At 58.9% G+C, this 24,521-nt stretch overlaps 2 protein-coding genes across 3 annotated transcripts; both read right to left on the bottom strand.

The window, feature by feature from the left end:
• Nucleotides 1-1,122: 1,122 nt before the first annotated feature.
• WRAP53 (WD repeat containing antisense to TP53) lies at nt 1,123-8,416 on the bottom strand. 2 transcript variants are annotated; one of them, XM_077313743.1, is made up of 11 exons: nt 8,117-8,416; nt 7,229-7,686; nt 6,390-6,488; nt 5,594-5,702; nt 5,113-5,201; nt 4,135-4,225; nt 3,898-4,030; nt 3,579-3,787; nt 3,222-3,325; nt 2,836-2,979; nt 1,123-2,657 (listed from the first exon to the last, which is right to left on the bottom strand). In XM_077313743.1, exons 2-11 carry the CDS (start codon nt 7,495-7,497, stop codon nt 2,462-2,464), a joined length of 1,443 nt encoding a protein of 480 aa, XP_077169858.1. In that variant the 5' UTR covers nt 7,498-7,686; nt 8,117-8,416; the 3' UTR covers nt 1,123-2,461. The 2 variants fall into 2 exon arrangements, with proteins under 2 accessions (XP_077169858.1, XP_077169859.1); XM_077313744.1 differs by lacking the exon at nt 8,117-8,416 and adding an exon at nt 7,777-7,933.
• Nucleotides 8,417-8,967: 551 nt separating this feature from the next.
• On the bottom strand, nt 8,968-23,914 carry TNFSF12 (TNF superfamily member 12). Its single transcript, XM_077315346.1, has 15 exons — nt 23,763-23,914; nt 23,065-23,584; nt 21,659-21,697; nt 20,975-21,059; nt 20,406-20,468; nt 19,852-19,887; nt 19,586-19,710; nt 18,982-19,231; nt 18,515-18,875; nt 16,874-17,081; nt 16,345-16,732; nt 12,500-12,547; nt 10,890-11,008; nt 10,138-10,279; nt 8,968-9,585 (listed from the first exon to the last, which is right to left on the bottom strand). The coding sequence occupies exons 1-15, from the start codon at nt 23,912-23,914 to the stop codon at nt 9,476-9,478; spliced, it is 2,646 nt and encodes an 881-aa protein (XP_077171461.1). The 3' UTR covers nt 8,968-9,475.
• Between the last annotated feature and the right edge of the window lie 607 nt (nt 23,915-24,521).

Below are 24,521 nucleotides of genomic sequence, written 5' to 3'. Positions count from 1 at the left end.
ATAAATAAATAAACCCTTGGAGTGAAGAAGGACCTTCCAGCCACCCCGTCCACAGCATGAATGCCATCTCACGCATGTTGCTTCCTTATTCATCGTGGCTGGTATTGCCTCCTCAACAGGCAGCTATTCTCCAGGGTCTGCATCAGAGGTCTTTCCCATCACCTGCTACCAGATTCTAACTGGAGATGGTGGGGATCGAACCAAGCAGATGCTCTACCACTGAGCCATGCCCCCTCCCCAAACATCCCCTTGGTCCTTCAAGGTCAGCACTGTCCACACCTCTCTCACAACCCTTCCTCCGAACAGCCTCTCTGGGCGGCATTTTGCAAAGAAACGGGGGAAAGCAGGCTACAGAGCATCGCAAGAAACCCCAAGCCCCTCAAGAGGCGGCCAAGGCTGACACGGAGCCTGCGTAGGACCAGACCGCCCCCTGGTGGCGCAGCCTCGGCCCACAACCCATCGGAACAAAAAGCCCGCCAGGATTTTCCTGGGCAGGAAAATAAGGAGAACTTTAACAGGGCAAGACAGTTCCTTCCTCCCCACATCATCACCCCAAACAGCAGACGGGACATTCCAGGGCTGGGGGCTCGGAATCTTTCTGTAGTTCCTGCTTGGACTTCTTTCCTGGGACCGAAACGCCTGTGAAGATGGCAGAAGGACCTTGTGTGATTCAAGTGGGCAGCCGTGTTGGTCTGAAGCAGCACAACAAAAACAGAGTCCAAGAGCACCTTTAAGACCAACAAAGATTTATTCAAGGTGCGAGCTTTCGAGTGCAGGCACTCTGTTTTTGTCTTGCGTGATTCGACAGCCTGCGAATTAACATTTTGTGCGATTCTTTCATGCCTCACTCGGTGGGGAAATGGGTGGTAAAAGTGAGCACAATATGTGTGTTTGGGAGACCGGGTGCACTGTTTTATGGTATCGCAGTCACCCCACTCTGAACAGAAGTTTCAGCGCATGAAGAAGGACGGATGATTCCCCAATGCGCTCATGCATCAGGCCGTCACGCCCTGACAAGGGGAATCAAGAAGCCTTACCGGCCCCCACCCATCCCACCCACCCCAGACCGCTCAGCTCTCAGCATTCTTGCGGGAGCCTTTGGAAGAACGAGACCATCAAAGGTGCAATCCTTTAAAAAGTTTATTAAATCTCTACAGCTTTGGCCAAAGGTCACACTCTCTACAAAAGAGGCGGGTACTAAAGAGTAATATTCCAAATACGCTCTCTGTAGAGACCCCCCTGTCCCCTAACCAGACCGTATCACCACCACCCCTTGTCCAGCAAGTCAAGAAAACAGAAGTGGCTCCCATGGCAGAGAAGAGGACCTAAAGGAACCTGGAAGATCCTATTATTCTACTTATCTTTTTGGTTTTTAAAGGAGACACGCTGAGTTGTTCGCTTTCTCTCTCTCTCTCTCTCACACACACACACACACACACACACACACACACACACGGACTCTCACACCCCAGGTGCCACAAAGAAGCCTGAAACCTCACCTACCCTCTTTTCCAGTGGGGACTTTTATTTAATTCATTTATTTATTTCATTTATTTGTTTTTATACTTATTCCCCACCATTCCCGAAGCCGGCTCCTGGCTTGTTAGACAAATTCATAAAGTCACATTAAAAACCCCATTAAAAGGACGTAAAAATTTCATTAAAATCAAGGCAAAATAATAACACACAAAATTTGGTAGAAAATATAGTCCCACCCCCACCCTACCACTTGAGGGGGGAGGGAGGAAGATGGCTTGAAGATGGCCAAGCAATCGGTAATGGGAGGGGGGACACTTCGATCTTCCTCACCAACCCTGGCCTCAACCATAGAGCTGGCGGAAGAGATCCGTTTTGCAGGCCCTGCGGAATGCCGAGAGATCCCGCAGGGCCCGCAGCTCTCCCGGGAGCTCATTCCACCAGGATGGGGCCAGGACCGAAAAGGCCCTGGCCCCTGGTTGAGGCCAGACATGCTTCCCTGGGGCCTGGAACGACCCCTTTGGGGGCAAGCACAGGAGTCAAGCCAGAAAGCAAGAATCTCAGCCTGAAGGGCGGGAGGCTCTTGGAGGGCAACCAAATCCCCCTTTTCTCCAGACCGATGAGGAAGTCATGGCTGTTGCCAGGAAGGGAGGCAGGAGCTGTGGTCCACCCCCAAGCCCACATCAGTCCCGGAATGAAACAGCATCTGCCCCCCCAGTTTCCCCGCTCCCAACTCACAAAAGAGGCCCCCTCGGCCTCCGAGTATCCACGCCCTAAATGGGGCCACTTCTCCCAAACAACTTCCACTTTAGCCTATGTACAACCTTTACGGACACACAGACATGCGCTCCATGTCCACAGGTACTGGCCAAGCCCCGCTCAGGACACTCGCCCGCAAAACCCGGCACTGTGCGCATGACCGCCCCCACCAACTCTTCAGGAGACACACGGCCAGTCTCGAGCCTCCGTGGCACCTTGTGGCCGGTCACGCGACTGACGGGGGCAGACCGGCTCCGGCAGCCGAGGCACAGAGCCACAGCAAGAGGGAGTTGCTCGCGGGGGCCTGGGGAGAAGCGGGCGGGCGGACCCCGCTCTCCTCTGCCTCGTCCCCGCTGTCCGCCGGGTCGGGAAACTTGCGCTGGCCGGAAGCTGTGGCCAGGATGGGCAGGCTGGGGTGGAGGCTGAGCAGAGGAAAGGAAAGGAGGAGAAAGAACAAGGTCGGGCGGGGCCCATTGTGAGCCACTGGACTGACCCAGCAGGGCCCTCTGGCTCTTCAGGCGCCCGTCCACAGATCCCATCCCAGAGCCGGCCAAGAGAGCAGGGGTTCCCGCCAGAAGGAGAGAGCCACAGGGCCAGTACCTGATGCCGTTGACGCAGTCCCGCAGGGCCTGAAACTGGAGGACCGGCTGCAGGACAGGGTGGGGGTCGCTGCTCGGAGGCTGGCAGGTGTCCCAGACGCTGACCAGCCCCTCGGTGTCTCCGCTCAGCAAGTACCTCCCGCTCCTGTGGAGGAAAGGACGCAAGCCCTCGGGCAACTCCGACCCAGCTGATACCGCTCTGTGGCAGACCAGCTCACGCCACAAGGGTGTGGGGAAAGGGGATCTTCCCCAGGTGTGCCCCTCGCTTCCCACAGAGACTCCCCCCCCCCCAGTATTTCAGCCCATTCTTTGCTGGTGAGGACCCAGGAAATCTGGCCTTCCCAGTGGAACGTGACATCAGGGAAACGGAACAAAGTGGACACTTACGGATCCAGGTCGAAGTAGAGCCTCTGGTTGGTGGCCACCGTCCGGGACATGGAGAAGAGGACCTCGCCGGGCTGGCGGAGGTCCCAGCACAGGATCTCTGAGTCCTGGGGGAAGACGGGGGACGACAGGGAAGAACACGACTCAGGGCTCAAACCAGACCCCCTAAAGCTCTAGCCTATGTCGGTGAATGGAGGAAGACAGACACAGCACTGTTGATTTTAAGCATTTATCGGCCTTCTTTCTCCCTCGCAGGCCTCAAGGTGGCTTCTATTATTCTATAAACCCCGCCTCCAGCCACTCTTAGCCACACCCACCCACCTCCTCTTCACCCCTCCCCTTCCTGTGACAATCCCTCACCTTGCGGCCTCCGCTGTAGAGGCAGAAGCCGTTGGGGGAGAAGAGGGCGTGTGTGACCCCTCCCCGGTGCCCGTGCAGCAAGGCCAGGGGGTCCCCGTCTGCCCGGGAGTAGAGGCCAACCGTCTTCAAGTAGGAGGTGCAGGCGTAGACCGGCTGGGTGGGGCTGAAGGCGATGCACGAAATGATGCCAGACTGCCCTTGCTTCTTAGCTGGAAAAGGGGAGGGGGTTGGTCCACGTGAGACCCTCCTTCACGCAGGGTGAGGTCACTCCCAGAGACTCTGCTGCCCCCTCCCCCCTCCCTCTTTGAGGGCAACTCACCAAAGGTGGGCCTGGCCTCGCACATCCGGCCTGGGCGGGACGTCTCGAAGACCCTCACCATCTTGTTGAAACCGCAGAAAAGCTGGGAGCCGTCTGGGGTGAAGCTCAGCGCGTGGGCAGGAGCCAGCTCATCCTGTGCGGGGGGGAGGGGGGTGGGAGGGAGGGTCAGCGTCTGGCCAATCCCCGGGGAGTGATGCGGGCAGCCCATGGGCCGGGGCCACCCACGCAGGTACTGACCAGGTGGTTGTACGAGCGGAAGGTCGCCCTCAGGTCTCCGCAGAAAGCGTCCCAGAGGTGGATGGGGTTGTCACGGCTGCTACTGGCCACGCTGCAGAGGAAGAGGGCGCTGAGGGACAGCCAGGGACTGCTTGGCTCCCAGAAGAGCTACCGGCAGAGAAGGAGGGCACCCAACGGATGAGATCAGGGATCCCCGACGTGGCTCCCATGGGCACCAGCCACTTCCTTGGCACCCACCAAGTGTTTTTGAAAGTAGTCGGGGGCCGGCGGAGAGTTTTGTCCAGCAAGGCTTCCAACTGGCCACTGGAGATGGTGTTTCGGCATGAGCTGCCACCATAGCACCAGACCCTTCACTGTAAGGCAGCCCTTTTGTCACTGGGCCCACCATGCTGTGTCCACAGGCTCAGAAAGGTCGAGGAGCCCTGGGTTAGCCCACGGCTTGCTCTCACGGCGAGCATCTCAGCCGGGGGTCTTTCCCCCCTACAGTCAACCCAGAACTTCATGGATGCCCAATCCTACAGGCATTTATGTATTTTAACAAAAGCAAGTTCCTAGCCCTGACTGTGCAGGTGACCTAGAAGGTACAGGGGCCAAAGACCGAATCATGCAGTTGCCTGGGCTTCAAACCCCTGCAGAGCCCCGACCTTCCCCTGGACCCAGAGCAGCAGAACTGGGCCACACCGACCAGCAAATTCTCCCATGTCCAGATTCTTCGCAGGCTGCAGAGTCCCCTCCCTCCCTCCCTGAGAAGACCCCCAAAGAGCAGCAACCTTCACCCCCATGAAAGGCAGCTTGCAGCCCCCAATCTAAACTTCCGGCCACCAGCTTCAGTTAATAACTTCTGTGCATTTATCTGCAAGTCTCACTGAAGCGGCTGCCCCCCACGTCCCTCCAACTCAGGCTGGGGCTCAGCTCTTTCTCTGGGCCCCACACACTAGGGGGGTGAGCGGGAGGCACGAAAAGGGGAGCGAGACTTACAAGCAAGTCTGTGGGTCGGCGGAACTCATGAGCGGGAACCAGCAGTAGTCGTAGATGGTGTCTCCTTCCACCATGCGCAAGACAGGGCTCTGCGGGGGGAGAGAGCAGAGATCGGTTGCCCACACATATCCGCGCAGGCAGCAACGAGACTCCCGTCAGCGTCAGCCTGTCTGGCTCATGTGGAGGTTGCCCAAAGCGGGACTCAGGTCTGATGGAGCTACCTCCTAAATATGTCCTCTCTGAGTCTGCATTTTGTGAAGAGGACTGAGATCCCACCCCTCCAAGAAGAGACCCAACAGCTGACCCGATGAACCGAGAAGTGTAGCACTCCAGAGCACAACAGAGCAAAGAGGCACCAACAGCAACGCAACAGAACTCCCCGTCGGCACAAACCGTGGCGCATTGAATGGCTCGAGGCGAGAGCAACGCGCACGGAGGGGTTGCCCAACAGCAGGCATCCTCCCCGCCGGCTGCCACCTACCATTTCCGCAACTGTCCCCCACTCTCTTCCGTACAGCTCCGCAGGGAGGTTGTAAATGCGCAGGCAGTTGTCGGCACTGTTGGTGAGCAGGCAGGTCCCGTCGGGCGCCCTGAAGAGAAGGGCCGCAGAGTGAGGAGCGCAAGGAGATGTGCTGCCCTGCGCATTATGCCAACATCACCACACGCGTATGCATCCAGAAATGTCTTCAGAGAAGCAGAGTGCAGCGGGGCCAAACAAAGATCTCAGAAATTAGGGGAAATGGGCTGGGTTGCACAAGGGGACCCCGAGGAGGGCCAGCTGCCTTGACCCGGGGAAGCGTCACACTTCACACCTTTGCCCTCCAGTCGCTAAGAAGTCTTAGCCTTCCACCTTCCCTCTTAACCCCGCCCTCCTTACTTTGCCTACAACTGCCCTCCTTCACTTCTCCGCCTCTCGTGGACTTTTGTGGGGCCTTTGTTTGCTCTGCCACGTGGCTCTTTCCTCCTGAGCCTCTCCCCCACCCTCTGACCTCAACCAAATTTCGCCACCCCAGCCACAGACCCACCAGCCCAGGGCTCCCTGACAGCCTGTCCAGCGTCACAGCCTTGGTGGGGGGGGGGGGGGAGGTACTCAGTGGTCCTAAGGAAGGCCATGACAATGCAACAGCAGTATCAGAGCTCCCCAACCAGCCACCCCACCCTGGGTTTCCAGAGTGACAGGTTCCCTCACTCCCTAACGAGCAGAGCGCAGGCCAAGAGGAGCAAAGCGAGGTACCGTTTGCAGACAAGGCCCCCCGAGACCCCTTCCCCGTCCTCACCATTTGCAGCCTTTCAGGAAGTTCTCCGGGATATGGCCGTACTCTGCCCACGAACCGGTGAGAAGCTGGGCGGGCTCTGAGAAGTCATAGGCGGGGAAGCTAGGAGGGGAGCAACATCAGAGGAGAGCTGGTCTCAGGCAGGGCAACCCCAGTAGCAACCAGGGCCAACCCTGCTTAGCTTCCAAAATCTGACAACAACGGGCTCCCCTGGGTCATCCAGGTCAGAGCTGGCCCAGTTTTGGAGGCAGAAAGTGCCATCCTGGGGTTTTCAAGACAAGACAGGAGCAGAGTTTGCCACTGCCTTCCTCTTTACCCTGACCCCCGACTTCCTTGCTGATTTCCCATCCAAAGAGTGACCCCTACTGAGCTTCTGAGAGGCGACAACATCGGCCTAACCACTTTGGTCCTTGTTTACTCTGCCTTTCCACCCTCCCCAGGGACCTGAAGGGGGCTCCCCCAGCCCTCCCACCTGCTCCATCTTAGCGTAACTGCACCCACATCCCACACACAGGGGGGCCCTAGAGAATGAACCAAAACTGATGGGGGAAAAACCCCAACCTTAAGAAACAGCAGAGTTTGGAACCCAAAGGCCAGGTGAGAGAAAAGCGATATTTTGAGAAATTAAGCGAAACATATCCGTCGATTACAGAGTGCCCTGAATCTCAGTGTTAAAAACATTGACACGAGCCGCCCTGGAAATGGCAAATAAAGCCCTGACATTACTCTCTCACTCAACTTTTGGCTGCCCAACCCCGAGAACAAGCTCCACTCTGCACTGCCCCGTCCCTCTTCGGCCTGCCCGAGGACCAAATGCATTCCTAGGAAGAGCCCACACTCACTAATATTCCCCGCCTTCCAGGGCCACTTCTGCTCCTTCGTCTCCTGCTTCTTCTTCTTCCTCTGGGTGCAACGATGCAGCCTCCGGACTGGGCTCTTCTCCAGGAAGTTTTGGTCCCAAGATGCTCTCTCCCTGGCCATCCTGGTCTCTGTTCAACCACAGCACCTCAGCTGCAGGTTCCAGATCCTCTCCTGCTTCCAAATTCCCGTCAGGCGGCTGGTCCAGTTCCAGAGCTTCTTGATTCTCCGGCAGCGGCTCCGCCTCCATCATGCAACCCTCTTAGGGCCCCCCTCGAACCCGACTCCTAAGAGGCACTACTAGGACCGTGCTTGTGTCGGCTTCCGCCCAAGTCCCGGCCAGACTTCTGGATGGAGCATGAGCAGACAGCAGCGCCAGGTGTCCTATGCATTCCGACACAAGAGCAGGCAGGGGAGCCACCAGCAAGAAGGGACAAGGGATCTGCAGGCAAAAACACAATTAACCCCAAAAGCCACACCCAGATTATCCCACTGGTTTTCCCAAGCAGGGCAGTGAATATCCCATCCTCACCTGGGCAGGAAGCAGAAGGCTCCCAAGGGAGCAGCCAAGTTCCCAGTCCCTGTGGCAAAGGAGGGCCGGGAAAGCCACAAGAGCTTGGGAATCCTGGCTAGCAGCAAGACAGACACCTGCCAGGGGCTACCCCCCTTTTCACTGCCAGAAGGAGTCTCAGAACGACTTACTACCCCCTTTTCTCCAAGGGAGACCCCACATAGTTGCCCCCACCCCACTCTGGGCCATGGGCGGAGGGGCGAAGTTGCCAGCTCCAGGCAGGGGAAATGCGGGAGTCCTGCGGGTGCAGCCCCAGAGAAGACCCTCCCCAGCAAGAGCCCCCAGCAAGAGCCGCCCTCACCTCTCAGCGCGTCCTGCAGCCCTGCGTGTGCCAGCCCTGGAGGCGGCCATGACACCCGCGCGCCCCGCCCCCTCTCGCGAGAACTGGAGGGGAAGGCGAAGGCGCGTGCGCAACAAGGCGCTAGTCCGCAAGGTCCCGGGAGAGGAGACCATAGAGATGGGCAGACCTAGACGGGGCGTGTGCACTGGGCAGCACTGACAAACGAGACGCCTCCCGGGTGTCTCTCAGCCCAGAGGTGGCAACCCAGACAGGGCCTTGCCTACATTTTGGAGCCTCCCGCCCCAGCCATGTCCAATGCAAAGGATAGAGGGCTTTCATTATAGAGCTGCAGCGGCCTAGAGCGGCGCCGCGAAGCCTCGGGGCCAATGGCCGCTTACCGGAAATGCGCGCCTCTCGCGCGAGCTGAAGGCGGAAATGGAATTATTTTTCTTGCCACTTGCCTCTTCCCACGGCCCCGCCTCTTGCTTCCTCACGGGTATCGCGAGGTTTCGACGCCCCAGCCGGGCTTCGCTTCTCAAATCTCGCGAGATCCGGCTTTCCGGCTTCGGTTGCTCCCCATGGGAAGGCAGAGGGACCGTGGTCCGCCTGCAGCCCCGGGAAACACCGGGAAGGCTGGTTCCCACGTGCAGCGGGCAAAGCCAGGGGCACGGGACAGGCCTGTTTCGCCGTGCACTTGGAGGACTGGCTGTGCATACGGAGTTCCGTGCAACTAGAAAACTGGCACAAAAGGAAACGCCCCTCTGCAGCTGGCTTTCTTCTTGGAGGGTGCTTGCAGTCCCCACCCATCATGCAACTCTCAAGCCACCTCTGCATTTTTAAGACTAGCAAAGTTTTATTTGAGGTATAAAGGTTTTCGGTGTGCGCACCTTGAATAAAACTGGGTTGGTGTCAAAGGTGCCCCCGGGCTCATGTTTTGTCCTGCTTCAGACCAACGGGACAACTCACCTAAGGGTGTTCTTCCAGCCAGTCCCAGGTACAACTGCTTCTGAAAGCAATGTGGAGCAGAGCTCTTTTGTGGCTAATTCTTTTATTATGAGGTTTTTTAAAGTCACTTCTTATATTTGGAGTATAATACTGTATATAATCACTATAAAATAATAATTAAAAATATATAAATGTAAGTTCATTCCCAGATAAATCCAGAGGCTGTGGGTCCTTTCTGTTTCCTGCCACTTGGAAGGGTCCCTCTGGATGTGGCCTCCTGCCATGGCCAGCGGTGGCTGTAGTGTTCTTGACAGAGGCCTGCCTGTCTCCTCCAGGGTTCTCCGCTCTGCCTGGTTTCTTTCTGCAAAGGGCAGCTCCCCTGCCCCAACATCTGGGCATGCCGTGGGGGGAGGGGGATGCTTGCCGCTCCCCCTGCTATAGACGGAGCAAGCCCAGGAAGGTTCCGTGGGGACTAAGGATGAGGGAGGCGTTGAAACGAGGGACGCGCAAATTCACACGGTCTCCTTTCTGCAGGTGGAATATACCTAGGGGGAGAATTAAACAGTTCAAGGACCCCAGCTTTGAACAGGGATGGGCTACATTCTGTACAGGCACATATAAAGCTACCTCCTGCTGAGTCAGACCCTTGGCCCAGCAGCTCTGACCAGAAGCAGCTTCCCCAGGGCCTCAGGCAGAGGGGTCTTTCCCATCACGGGCTGCCTGGCCCTTTGGACTGGAGATGTTGAGGGCTCTGCCACTGAGTCGCTACCACCCCTGCCCATCTTGCAGGTCTCCTTGGCTATATTTGCTTGCAGTAGAGCTGAAGGACAGCCCAGTTCTGAAATGCTCATCTGCAGAAGAGATGCTGGTGGGCAGGATCCAGCGTGCACCTAGAGACTGGGTTTCATGGGCAGTTCTCAAGCCAGGGCTTACAAATGGCCAGCTTGTACAAATTCAACAGGTGAAGCTTCCCAGCACTGTTTCCAGGACCTCCAATTCACCATATTCTATCCCCTCCCCATCCCTCAGGTGCTGTGGATTTTGCCCCGTCTTCCTTCCTCTCCCAAGCTGGCCCTGCATGCCCTTTCTTCCCTCACCTCCGCTGTAGCAGCTGTTGTATGCCAGCTCCAGCTTGGCCGGCATGCTCTGGATGCAGCGGAACAAGGTCTCAGCCTGCCCCTCTGGCCCCAGCCGCCGCAGCTCCTGCCCCATCGTGAAGGTGTGGTCATGAAACAGCACCTGGAAGAAGGAGAGGAAAGTGTGCAGAGTTTGGGTCCCTCTTGGACAGCTCCATGGCCAGTGGGCCGGAGAGGGCGAGGATGAATCGCTGGGGGTGGGAAATCCAGTGAGGTCAACCAGCCCCGCCTCTCTACCAGCACTGGGAGGGAGGGCTCACAAATGAGTCGCAGTGAGGGTCAGGGCCCCAGGCACTGTGACCCCCTGCTTCCTTGGTGGTGGGAAGGGCTGTGAAGTCACGGCTGATGGATGGTGACCCTGCAGGGTTTTCAAAGGTTTGCCATGGCTTGCCTCTGTGGAGTGACCCGGGATTTCCTGCCCGAGGACTGATCAGGGCCGACCCTGCTCAGGCAAAGCGAAAGCAATCAACCCAATGTGTAGGTACAATACATGTCTTTTACATTCACCATACATTTTTATAAACTAATGACATACCAGTAATACCACTAAAGTATCCGTACAATTCCTGATTAAGCACAAAAATGTTATATTTACACAATAAGTCACCAGAGCCAAGAGCCATAAAAATAATACAATCCTCCCCTAGCCTGGAAACTCCCGGTGGCAGCTGGGCTTGCTTATCAGGCCAGCCGGGGCCACCCTGGGTGCTTACCTGACTGTAAACAAAATAAAGTCCAGTGTGCTTCACAATCACGTCTTGGCCGCTCAGTTCCAGGGCCCGGCCCTGGTGGAGGAAGGTCGCCCACCAGATCTCTGTGGTGTCCCCGTCACCTAAAGGAGGCAGGAGAAACCACAGTTGCCTTCCCTTCCCTTCCTCGGCTGAACAGGACAGAGATGCCTGGCGCAGGGAGGGTGTCCCGTTGTGACATTTTTGCTTTCAGCCAGTTCACTACGGGTTGAAATTCCACTGGTAAAACCATTCTCTCAGAATCCTCTGCTGGAAACCTGAAAGCCATCATTCGTCAACAAAGGGAGAGTCCAAAGTGAAACCGGCCCTGCAAATTCATCCGGAAGTCTTCTCGACCACCGTTGGCCAAGCAAAGCCAGGAAGTCGGTGGGACCAGCAATGCCAGCGGCTGCTGCGGAAAGCCCTGGTCCTTCTGGCACTCCAGCAGGATCTAAGCATGTCCTCCCATAAGCTGTGTTTGTTTTCCCGCCTGCTGTCAACCCCCTTGGTATGTCTGATGAATGGGCCGTCGTCCACGAAACTTTCCGCCTCAATAAATCGGCCTTTCTGTGAAGTGCCACAAGCCTTGTTGAAGCGTGAGCCAAAGGATTTACGGCTGTGCTTGCAAAGAATATAAATATTTTACAGGTCTCAGCTTCTCAGAGCTGGACAATCATTCAGAGGCCCTACCCAGCACTTTCTAGAGAGAAGAGGAAGGAGAGCGGGGCCGAGGCTGCACCGTGGCAAGGAGGGACAGAGTCGGAATGAAGCCAAGAAGCGGGCAAATGCCAGGGAAAGGGGGGCAGAGGCCTGGAATGGGAGAAGGAATGTTTGGGGTTTTATACTTGACTCCAGTGTGAAAATGGAAACCAAGGAGAAGAATGTGACCCAGGAGAAACGTCAGCAAAATTAGATACAGACAAACAAGCAAGGAGGCCCCAGCCTCAGTCTGCTAGAGCTGGGCTAGGCTGTGAGCAGTAGGGCCTTAATCTGTAGGGTCACGATGGGTCAGAAGTGGCTGGTAGGCACTTAACCCTCACCAAACACCGCAGGGAAGGGGGTGAGCGGAAGGAAGAGAGACGCACATTTGCCAAAGTGGGAGAGGAGCTCTGGAGAAGGAGAACCCACAGCCCAGAAAGAGAAGCAGCTACCAAAACTGGACCTGGGGTACAGATGGAAGGAGAGCCAAGAGCTATTCCCCAAAGCAGGAAGAGGCAGCGGGTGGGAGGGACAGCAGGGCTCCAGAGGGAAAAGGGGGCCAAGAGAAGGGGGGGGCTTCAGCCAAACGCAGAGAAAGAGGCCTGCTCAGTAAAAGATGGGAGAGTCAATAAGAGAGAGAGAGAGAGAGAAGGAAGGAAGGAAGAAGAGCGTGGGATGCACATTCCTCTCCGGTGACCCTGGGTGCCCCCTCGCTGTCGCTCCCTCTTACAAAGCACTCTTGTTTTGCTCGCCTGGTTTTGGAAGCTGCCACGCAGAGACAGTTCCAGATTTTGGGGGACCCATCATTCTGTTCCCTGGAGGGGCCCTCTGCCTTCGGGAGAGCACACAGGCCTCCCCTGCCCTGCTGCGGAGGGAAGGAGGGAAGTGGGACTCACCGCTGCTGGATTGGCGGACGGGAACCAAGTGCAGGACGGACTGTTTTCCTGGCAGGAAGAGAAAAAACACGGCTGTCAGCTCCGGGATGGGAGATTCCTGCAATTTGGGGAGGGAGGTGTGGGGGGGGTATAATGCTGCATGGTCCCACCCTCCAATTTCCTCCCCGGGACCTAATCTCTGCCCCTGGAAAGCAGCTGTCAGTCCAGGAAACCTCCCGGCCCCGCCTGGCGGTTGGCAGCCCTACAAGAAAAGGCTTTGGCCTGGCCCAGCTGTCCCCTGCCCCAGAACTACTCCTCTTCCCCTTTGGCCCTTATAACTGAGGCTGTTTTTGTGCCGCCAGGAAACCCACAACCGGCCGTGGCCTCATCCAGAACTTCCGAGAGGGGCGATGAGCAGAGAGGGGCTGTTGGTCTCTCTCCCACGGCAGGCACTGTGCAGACGGTATGTCGTGACAGCCCTGCGATGGGCTCTGCGGCACCCCTCTCGCCTTGCACGTGTGTCGCCCCCTCCCTTTCTCTTGGCAGCACGGACAGCAGCACAGCCTCCACCCCTTCGGCCCTGCGGGAAAGGGCCACGCAACGACGGATGCACCTCTGCCATCACAAGGAGTCGCATTCCCAGGGTTCTTTCCCCGGCAGGGCCCCCCGTGCCTTTTCACAGCCCCATGCCAGGCAGGAATCCAACAGATGCAGCCGTTTCATAGCACCAAAGTGGAGAGGGGGGATTTCGAACTTGCTGACTTTCTCCCCGCTTTGCAAGAAACACCTTGGCTTGAGTAGGCTCAGCTTCCAGATGTGGAAGCTGAGCCAGCTCAGCCCTGGAAGGGGGTCCACCCGGAAGAGGAGGGTCACAAGGCAGAGGCAAGCAATGGCCAACCACCTCTACAGGGGAACAACTGGGTTAGAGTCCACTAGCACCGGAGGGGACAACTAGATTTTGGGAAATGAGCTTCTGAGAGTCCTGTCCCGCTTTCACTCTCCCAAGCTTGCTCGGTCTCCAAGGTGCTTCTGGACTGTAATTTCGTTTGGGGGGGGTGGCCGTGCTGGTCTAAAGCAGCTGAACAGAGTTGGGGTCTGGGGATGCCTTTAAGCCCAACAGGCACAGAAAGCTAACCATGGCCTCAAGGAAGCCACAGGTGCAAACAGGTTGCCGAAAGCAACACTTGTAAGCAAAATCGGGTAATCCTGATTTGCTTCCTCTTTGTTTTGTTTGCACAGGACAGGTGATTCAGGAGGTGCATTTTGCAATGGCCTACTCACTGCGTGGGTGGGGGGGCTCCCGGGGGATCTTCCGCAAGTCCCTCTTCCTCCTTTCGGGGGGTGTCGGAGGCCTCTCCTGCAGAGCCCAGGACATCTGTAGGTCGCCAGCCCCCTGGAGCTAAGACAGAGAGGTATGTCACGGGTAATTTAGCTCCTTGTCCCCCCTCAACCTGGGCATGTCATACCAGGAGGATGCCTGGGATGGGGTTCCTAACTCTGACCTGGGAAAATCCTGGCAATTTGGGGGCAAAGCCTGTGGAGGGAGAATTTTGGGGAGGGATTCCATCTAGCATCTCTACCAAAGAGCTTGCCTCCTCCTCCAGGGGAACTGATCTCTGTAAACTGTAATTCCAGAAGAAATCCAGGCATCACCTGGAGGTTGGCAACCTGGCCCAGGTACAGGACAAGTCACCAAAGGGACGGCCCAGCCTACATCCCTGGACAATCCCTGGCCTTTGAAGAGCACCGCAGCAGCCGTCTCTGCTGAAAAGGGGGTGACCAGAGGCCAGACTGGGGAGAGAACTCATAACAATAATTCTTCCTCACCGACACCCAAACCTCGGCCCAAAAGCACACAGGGACTTGCTGAGAGATGCAGTAGCTGACCTCTTCTTTTCTAAATGGCTTCTGCCTCATTATTTGCTCCCCAAACTGCAGAAAGTCACATGACGGAATAACAACTACTCTACGCTGAATAACAGCTGCGGGGATTGTTTTTGCAGGACACTGGAAACAGGAAAGTGTTTCTGAACATCCAGGCCTGGATCGATAAACGCAAATAAAGCTGCGAATGGAATTACTTGAACGGCACGGAGGCGGGGGAAGGATGGGCAGCAGGCTGAGTCAACACGGCATTTTCAGGCAGACAGAAAAGCTGTCCCTCGTAGGGAGCACTGGCTTTCTTTTCCAAAAGATACACAGCACAGCCGCAGTGCGAACACAGACAAAGAAAGATTCAGATGGGTCGCCGTGTTGGTCTGAAGTAGCACAATAAAATCAGAGTCCGGTAGCACCTTTAAGACCAACAAAGATTTATTCAAGGAGCTTTGACCAACACGGCGACCCATCTGAATCTTTCTTTCTGTGTTCGCACTGCGGTTGTACTGTGTATCTTTTGGAAAATAACAATTTTTAACCCCCCCACAAGAAAGTGACGGGGAAAGTACCCTCTGGTTCATTTCCGCGTGCAGAAGAGACCGTTAAAGCCGGGGAGGGGGGGGCAGCAGAGAAGGCTGCAGCCACGTCCCGAGGAGGCACACCAGATGCAGAGAAAGCACACCGGGAAGCAGCTGGATCTGTGGGTTGGCAGGGGACCAGATCGCAGCTTCTGTTTAGCAGGCACACAGTAATAATGTGGGTCCCCCCCCCCATGGCAGTAAAGGAACAGGAAGTTCAAAGGGGAACAGTGAGATATGGGAGAAGTGGAGAAGGGATGGGAACTGGGCTGGTCTCAGGAGGACACGGGGAGGCCGGGAGCCCTGGTGTCTCTTCCCCGGCCTTGAATCAGGCCCTAACCCTCACTGGGGTCCGAGTTTTTGTCTCCTGTTTCAGAGTAAGAGCTTGCCACAGAGCACGTGCAGAGCCCACCACTAAGGGTCGGTTTGAGTCCAAGCCTGCCTGGGCAAGGGAGCTTTCTGCAGATGCTCAGAGACCCGTTTCTCCCCAGTCTCCGCTTGAGATTAAAGGCATTGTGCATATATCCGGTCCCTCAAGCTACCTTTCCTTACATGACAATTGCCTGGGGATCATTGAGGGGTGGATTCCATCGATCCCCCTCCCCGTTGATTGATTCCTGGCTATGGCTGGGAACTCATCTGCCTTCCCGGCGCTGGCCAGGAGCCCGACTGGGATTTGGAAAAGCCATCTCTCCGCTGAGGAGAGGAGGCTGGCTTTATTGACGTGCCAAATAAACTAATCCCGTTTCTCGGAAAGCACAAGGGGGAGGCGGGGAGCCGAAAGGACGCTCTGCGGGAGAGGTTGGAGGGCTCTGTGTGCGCATGCAAAAAAGGCCATTTCTAGTAGAGCAGATTTGCTTGGGAGGAGCAAGTTTAAAAGGTCCCATCTCATGAAAAGGGGAGGGGTCCCCTTGAATGGGCCAGCCGGCAGCAAACACGCCCAGGTGCCCCGGAGGAGGCTGCTGCATGGGGCTTGGGTCTGTCCTGGACCCCTGGTGGAGGGGAGGGGCCCAGCCCTTGCTCCCTGTCTCCCTGGCCCCCGCCTGGACCATCATCATTTTGCATCATTCAGTTAGGGGCGACAGGAGACTTCCACATCTCCTGGCGCTCTGCACATGCTTAGAGGCAATGCTTGCTTATTAATTTGAGGGGTTTCAAAAAGTGGGTTTCCCTCTGGTGCATCAGCGCGATGCCCCCCCAAAGCGGGCAGCCCACCAGGATGTTGCCAAGCGAGCTGGCCTTGGAGTCACACCTGGAGCCCGAAAAATTGGGTTCGTCTGGCTCTTGAAGCTGTTGACTCCCTCCTCTTGCCGAGAGGATGCGGCTCCCTCCATCGCCCTGGCCCCTCCTGCCCCTCGCGGGCCCACCCCCAACCTCGCAGCTGGAGCCAAGCAGACCCCGTCGTCTTACCTGGGGGGTCCTGAGCGGTCCTTCGTCTCGGTGCCTCTGAGCCCGCAGCCCTTGTCTCAGCTGGGAGAGCTCCCCGTGCAGGACCCCCAGGCGCTGGTAGAGGCAGAGGGTGCAGAGCAGGCAGGCGGCTACCCCCACCCCCAGGGCACCCCCACCCACCCAGAGGGCCACCAGCAGAGAGGGGCAGCGGGGGGGCTCCAGCCTCAGCCCAGCTTTGGCCTTTGGTCCTGGGGGAGTGGCAGCTGGAGTTTGCATTCTGGGCCCCCCTAAACTCCTTCTCAGAGACGCCCTTTCTGTCCCCCCCCCCCAATCCGAATGCTAGACACACACGCCCACACAAATTCCTTCCCGGACGGCAGATCTCAAAAGCTGGGTAGGTGGACTCTAACTAGACTATGGCAGAGGGCAGGGAAGGGGGGCCAGGAGTGGGCGTCCCAAAGCCCTGGCCCCGACCCCTTGGGCCTGGCTCAGATCCTCCAGTCCAGAAAGCCTGCCCCACAGCCCAGCCCATGGCCCCCACGGACGCTACCAAGCGCTTCTGGCCAAGGGACGCCTGAGCGGAGCTCCCCTCGCCGCCCTGCCCGCTCTGCCCATCTCGCTCTGTGCCACCCGCCCAGCTCAGTCCGGGCCCTTTCCAACGGGCTCGGTGCCAAAAGGGAGGCCCCTCCGAATCCCCGGAGCAGCCGGAGCGGGCCCTCGTGCCCCACGGCCGGCCTGGCAGCGCTAGTGAGCAGGATCTGAGCGTGGGCCAAGGCAGGCGGTGGATTGTGCAATGCCCGAGGGGGTTTGAGGAAGCTGCTCGGTGCCCATCGCTGCCAAGGTACCCGCCCAGCCTGGCACTGAGCCAAGGTGTTATTCAGCCCTTCAAGGAGAACCAAAGGAAGTGCTCCTCACCACCCAGGCCTCCCTCCCTAAGTGCCCAGTGCCCACGCCGGCACCTCCCACGGCTACAAGCTAGGCTTGCCAACTCCAGGCTGGGAAATCCCTGGGAAGGGGTGGGTGGGACGGGGAGGGACTTCAGCCTCACAGCCCACCCTCCAAAGGCCCCCCCTGATGGGGGCCTAAAGCAGCTTACATTGTTTCCCTCTCCTCCATTATATCTTCACAACCACCCTGTGAGGTGGGCCAGGCTGAGAGCATGTGACTGGCTCGAGGTCACCGACCAAGTTTCAGTGGCACGGGTGCAGGATTTGAATCGAGATCCGGACCCTCTTCGCCACTACGCCCCACTTGTTCTCCCGTGCCCATTACCTCCCAGGGGACTGATCTTTGACCTCTGGAAGCCAGTAGCCGTTCTGGGAGATCTCCAGATCCCACTTGGAGGCTGCCCCCTCTCCTAGAAGCCGCCTGCATGTCTCGCCCCATTGAGCATCCGGGTTTTGAGGTCAACGAACCCAAGCCTCCCAGCTTCTCCCCCCTCCACTGGCTTCAAACTGAAGCCCTCAAACCCAGGACTCCCCTTCCGCCCTGTTCCTACTGGTGGACGGAGATCCCGGGCCAGGAGATGGGCCAGGCTGGCACAGGGAGAGAGGAAGAAGCAGGGCGGCTTCCCAGGGCAAGAACATGAGAATTCGGGGGAGGGAGGGGGGAGGGGGGGAGATTTACAGCTTTGGCTTCTTAGAGGTTCTTGGGACAACCCTCAAGACCTTTCCTTGCTGGAAAACTCACCTCTAGTGGCCAGCCTCCAGGTGGGGGCGGGAGATCTGCCAGAATGACCATTAGTCCTGTTCTCTAAGCCTCCTGCAAGGACTAACCCTCCTAAGGGGAGTATTTATCCAGTAAGGCTGTTATCAAGAAATTTTCATTAATTTTTTTTTTCATTCAGTGTTAACAGTTATAATAATTGTGGTCCCCACTCAATTCATCCTTCACTTGCCTCCACTTCCTCCCCCTGCCCAACCCCACGTCAAAGTCAGCCGATGGCTGGAGGGGAAGGGCTTTGAGGCTCCCTTTGCTTTCCTCGGCCAATGGGGAAGGTCCCTGTCGTTCCATTGGCTCTCAGCTGGCCCAGTTGGGCGGGATTAGTCAAAGCTGGCCACTTCCTGTCCGTCTGTGTCTTGTGACACCTCCTGGTGGCTGTTCCTGGAACTGCAGACTGCATAGACAGATGTGGCCTCCGTGGCCTTAGCCGCTGGACAGAGGCCTTTGAAAGAGCTCGGCCGCTTCCCACGTGTGGCAGAATAGCATGAGGCGTAACAATTCACAACGCTGCAGCGCCCAGCGGAGGAAAGAAGCGAGCAGCACTTGGAAGACAATAGAATCCACAAAGGAAACGTGGCCACTGGGCGGGACAGTCCACACCTTTGGGGAAACACGGGCCTTGTGCCCTTTTGGTTGGCAGCTGACGCTGGGGTCCAGAGGCTCTCCGTGGGACTCTATGAGAGGGATGCGGGTGCAGCTTCCGCTCCTCTTTCCCGGCTGAACGGACGAATGGACCACGGAGCTACTGGTGATGAACCCTCGAAGTGTCCACAGAATTCCCAGGGGCATCGACGGGACGTGAGAGCCCCTGGTGCCTGGACCCGGCACGGCTAGAAGCAAAAGGTGCTGGCAGTACAGAGCCAGCGCCTGCGTCCTTCCTCTGCCCCGTCCCCCCCAGGACCGAGGCACGCTGCTCCTCCCACGTTCTGCTCCGTCAGTGGACTTGGAAGAGGCCGAAGTAGGTGAGGTAGCGGTCAGCCTTCAGCTGGACGTTGGGGATGGTCTTTAGCCGGATGGTCTCATGCGGCCGGAGCAGCACCAGCCCGGAGACGTGGCACACCCTGAGTTCGGCCTTCTGGGGGCCAGAGCTGGTGGGGCGGAACTCCTCCACACAGCGCAAGGCCAGCTGGCCCCCCAGCACCACGTCTAGCTTCATGTAGTTGGTCTTGTCCTCGTTGAAGTGGACCTGGCAGGGAAGAACAAGGCGGCAGCGAGAGGGCCATGAGTGCCCGGAGAAGACGGCTCCCAACAAGGATGGGGAAAAGTCACCGGGGGGAGGCCGAGCCGCGGCTACTGGCCGGGGGGGGGGCCCAAGGAGAACCACAACAGTTGCAGGCTCAATCCGTGGCAGAGCCTCCCGTGAAAAGGACCACTCAGGGCGCGGACGGGATGGCTTCAGACCCTGGAGAGAGAGCGGCTGCCATCTGAGCAGGCAAGGCTGAGGGTGGGAGACCAAGGGGGCTCCATCTGTCCTCAGCAGAGGCCTTGGAGGCCCTGAGCCCTGCAGCGCCCGTCCATCCGTCCGTCCCCCCAGCCTCACCTGGCAGTAGAGGTAATAGAGGCCCTTCTTGAGCACGGTGAACTCCCCGCGGCTGCTGTTGTAGCGCAGAGGGCTGCTGGTGTTCAGCTTGGCCTCCGCCCAGCCGCAGATGGTCCCGCTGCCGTCTAGAGCAGGGCAGGGAAAGAAAGGGCTGAGGCCCTGGGCCGAAAAGGGAGAAGCCCAGAGCTCTCCCCCTGCCCCCTCCCCCCGGACAGCAGCAGAAGCCCTCCCTCCGCCCCAAAGAGGCCCTGCCCAGAAGGTGTTACCTGCCTGGCTGCCCCCGCGGCCCTCCGTGGATTGCACTGGAAGAGAGACGCTTTGGTGAGGAGGGTGGGAGGTACGCATTGGCCTGGGGAGGCTTCCCTTTATGGCTGGGAGCTGGCACACCGCCCTGCCTGCCACGGGAGAGGGAACGGACCCGCCTGCGGAGCGGTCAGACACCAGAGACGAGCCTCCTGGCGGCCCCCCAGCAGTGTCTGGCCTTGGGGAGGGATCCTCCCCACCCAGCAGCAGTCAGCCCCTGAATCACGGCTCCAGGGGGCAGCCTCAGGGGAAGGCCTCGGCCGCTGTGCCTCGTGACTGGCCCTCCAGCGGAACTGGCAGAATGGGCCCTCCCTGCTCTGATCCCGCAGGGCTCTCATGTCTACGTCCATAAGTGGCATCACGGGGCAGACTTGAGGCGAGAGAAATCCGGGAGCAGGGAGGAAAGCAGGAAGTTAGGGGAGAGTAAGAAGGAATGAGGGCGGGGACACAGGAATACAAAGGAAGAGGCCCAGGCTGGCCTGACTGGTCTGACCCAGGAGCATGAAACATCTCTCACCTTCGTAGTGCGCTGCCAGAACAGTGCTGGCTCTGGATGAACGGCGCTTCCCTCTGCCGGCAGCTGAAAGGGAGGGGGGACATTGTTGGCACAGGGGGCAGCAGGAAAGGGGGGGGGGAGCTGTTGCCTAGCAGGACCTGCACCATTTCCCTTAATTCACCTCCTGCAGCCACCATCCCCTCCCCACACCCGACAGTTTTTTGAGGACCTTTAAAACAAATTAAGAACTGCTAGATTGCTATCCCGCTGTAACTCTAAGTGATTATGTACTAGTTCCCAGGTCTTGGCTTCATTTTTAACCTTATCCTTTTTTGTTGCAGAGGCATAAGAGGAAAAGTGGAGGCTGCCCTTACTTAACACAATGAAAGTTGCCAACTTGTCCATAGTTACAATGCAGTATTGTAACATTGCAGCAATCTAACCTTGCCTGATCTGAAAGAACTATGTGGGCCTCTACAGCACCAATATGGCACATGCCTGTGTGGGCTGTTTGCTGCCTACTAACCGTTCCGGCCCCCCAAAGCCACCCTGCCAGTCCGGTGGCTGGATCCAAATGGCGCCCAACTCACCTTGTCTTCGCTGCCGCAGTGCCCCCTGCTGGGCAAAATGGTGCAGCAACTTGCCCTGGCTGTTCCAACTGGTAGAAAGCACCACCTAGAGGGGCAAGGGGGGAATGCAGGACAGAGACACCCAATCGTCATAAAGGAGGGGAAAGAAGCGGTCAAGCGGACTCTTGCAGGCCACTGCCGTGGCTGCCATGCCAGCATCCCAGAAAGTGAGACGTTCTGGGCTGGGGGTGGGGTGAGGCAGCCTTAGCTGACTATAATCCCTGCCCAAATCAAAAGATTAATTCCCTGAAGACAAACCTGGCCAAACACCCCAACGGTGGCCATTTGCAAGCCCTGGCCCACCAGCCGAACACCAGACCCCGTCTCCTAGTGCAAGCCGGACCCTGCCCCCCAGCCTCTCTTCTGCCCGGGCAGGGGGGCTTGGCAGCAGAGCCTCGGCTTGGCATGCAGGAGGTCCCGGGTTCAGTCCCTGGCAGCATCTCCAGTTCGAAGGACCAGACTGTAGTTGATGCACAAGGCCCGCCTGCCCATGACCCAGGCCCATCTGAGTAGGCTAGACTGACCAAGCTGGACCAAAGGCCAGACCCACTATAAGCCCGTGGGCCCCCAGCCCAGTGGGGCGCGTGCATACAGATCACCCCAAGGCCGAACCTCGACTGCTTCCCAGAAGAAAAAGCCACCTACTGGATCGATCGCCTCCGTGTCGTCCGCAGAGAGGATCTCCTGCAAACCAGAGAGAGAAAACGGGAGTGTCGTCATCTTATGAGGTCCCACGAGAGCTCAGCGGGGAGCCCCCCCCCTGCCCTCGCAGGCTTCCCTTCCCAACCCCTGGTCCGTGCTGCAGAACCAAGCCCGGCGTGGGTGGCCGCTGCCACCACTCGGAGGTCAGGAGGCCAGCCAGGCCAACGAGGATCCCTTTGGATCACAGTGGAAGTGGGCTACTCAGGACACAGGCCGAGTGGATCTCCAGGGACACCTTCTGCCCTGAATCAAACTCGGCTGGTCTTTGAGCCACGTTCTCTTGCGTCAGAGCAACACGGCGACCCACCAGAAACAGATTCTGTCATGTGGGGTGGTCTTGTGCGTGTTCCCCTTCACACAGGCCCCAAACGCCTGGCTGGACACCCTTGGAGCGTCCCCAGTCCCGGCTGACTTCAGAGAAGAGGCATTTTAGCAACGTAACAGTTTGGGCTGATTGAGTACTTTTGTACCTGGGATGTGCGTGTGTGTGTGTGTGGGGGGGGGGGTCACTGGCAGAAGTCCAGCCCTGCGGAGATGGAATGTGTTTGGGGGGTTAGCCTCCTGGAGGCGGTTGCCACGGACACACAGCAAACAACTGCCCCCACATCCCTGCACAGGGAAACAAGGAGGCTCTGCGATTCCGCCCCGGCTGCTCTTGATCCCCGCAAGGGAGGCAGAAGACCCCGCTCGCCTGGAGGCTGGGCTCCGGAAGGGCCAGGGCACTGCGGGAGGCGCCAGTAAAGGGAAAGCACTCCCCACGGGCCCCAAAGCCCCCTCTTTCCGCCGTTCCCCACCCGGATCCCCAGGCCTGGAACTGGGAGGTTCTCGCCCCCCCCCATCCCCCCTGCTTGACAGCTGTGCATGTTTGCAATTATCGCTGACCGGGGAGGCAGATGTCAGAATGTGGCTGCAGAGGAGCGGCCAGAGGGTGTTGGGAGGCCAGCCCAGCTGCTGGGTGTGATCCGCTGGGTGGGGTGGGAAAGGAAAGGAAAGAGCTCCCCCTCCCTTTGCCTCTGACCCAGGGGGCCCTGGCAGACTCCCACGCTGTGCCTGGATATGTGATGCGCCAGCAGGTCCTCCCCAGGTCTCCACTCAGGCGGGGGGGGGCAACCTTAGCGCTGTCCGCGTGGGCCACGGGCTGGACTGAGCCGGGGGCACTTGGGGGGCGACGGGCAAGCCCTGCCCTCCCTTCTGGGCCGACTCTTGGCAGCGGCCTCCCGAACCCCCCAGGGTGGTGGGCAGCTCCGCCTGGAGCAGAGGGGCGGCCACCCAGGGCGAGCGCGCCCCCCCCCCCAGCGCTGCACCGGTTGGACTTCCGCCTGGGGCGCGGCCGGCAGCGAGGCCCTCACCTGCGTCCGGGCGGCGTCGGCGGGCCGGGGCCAGGCGGCCAGGAGGAGGCTGAGCGAGGCGAGCAGGAGCGCCGAGGCCGACGCCAGCGCCAGCGCCAGCAGCGGCAGCCGGGAGGGCGGCGCGCGGGGACGGCGGCGCCTCCCCATGGCCGGGCCGGGCGGGCGGACGCGGGACAGCAGGCGGCGGCGGCGGCGGAGACGGAGCAGGCGGGCGGGGAAGGCGGCGGCGGCGGCAGGAGGAGGCGGAGGCGGAGGGGCGCGGCGAGGGCGCCCGCCAGCCCAGCCAGCAGCAGCGGCGGGGAAGGGGGGGGGCTCTGTTTTGGAGCGCGCCCTGCACGTGTCTGCCTGGCCGGCCGGCGCCCCCGCGCCCCCTCCGTGCCCCCCTCTGCTGCCGGGCGCCGGCCGGGAGACCCCAGCGGGAGCGGAGGACCCTTCGCGGGCGTCTGGCAAGCGCGGCGCTCCGGCCCGGCCGGCGCACGTCGAGTCCAGTTTCGGGGGCCAGAATAGCGCCCCCGCCCGGCTCTCCGGGGATGTGCGCGCAGGGGCCCCGCGTTACCAACTCTGGCTTGGGAAACTCCTGGAGGTTTGGGGTGGGGCCTAGAGGGGAGGGGCTTCGGCAAGGGATCAGGGCCGCCCTCCCCAGGGGGAACTGCTCCGCTGGAGATCCGCGGTAACGGCGGGAGGTCTCCAGGCCCTACCGGGAGGCTGGCAACCGTAAAACTGCAATGCCTCTTCCTTTGCGGTCGGCCAGCCTGGCAAAGAGGACGAGAATGCCCGGGGGTGGGGTGGGGGCTAAGGCGGGCCAGGAGGCGCTCTGGAGACGGCCATGGCCGCAAAGGATGCTAAACATGGAGGCGGGGTCCCAAGTTCACTGAAGGGAGACATTTCATCTGCAGGAGAGAAAGGGTGCCCCCCCCACAAGTACGTCGTTTAGGAGCTAGCCCCCCCCCCTTCAAAGGACTTGAGCACCCCCTGGTCACAATGCTCTTGAACAGTCAGCCAATTGTACAGGGCAGGAATCAAACCCAGGGCAGCTGGACCCCCCCCCCCCATTTCCAAATGCACTTCCACTCACACCACTTCTTCCCACCCCGCAGCCTCTGCTTGGTGCCTTTAATGCCCAGTAGCCCCTGAAGGAGCTGACACCCTTCTCTTCCCATGTCTTATCCTCACAACATCCCTGCAGGGTAGGTGCAACTTGAGTGTGTGTGAGTGCGGCCCAAGGTCACCCGGCCAGCGTCCATGGCAGAGTGGGGATTCGAACCTGGGCCTCCCAGAGATTTTGCTGACACTAACCAATATGTGTTTCCCCAAAACATGGCAAAGACAGCTGTTTCCCGACCTTCTCCCCAGAATAACCAGCAACCGGCTTCTTCAGAACCTGGAAGTTCTTTTGGATAAAAGGGGGGGGGGCTTTTTCAGCACTGCTCAGCATGAAAGCACCAGGAGGCAGCTTC

This window comes from Paroedura picta, chromosome 16 (genome assembly GCF_049243985.1).
Source record: "Paroedura picta isolate Pp20150507F chromosome 16, Ppicta_v3.0, whole genome shotgun sequence".
NCBI classification, from domain to species: Eukaryota; Metazoa; Chordata; class Lepidosauria; order Squamata; family Gekkonidae; genus Paroedura; species Paroedura picta.
The sequence above is the reverse complement of the archived record's forward strand: the minus strand, read 5'-3'. Positions and strand labels throughout refer to the sequence as shown.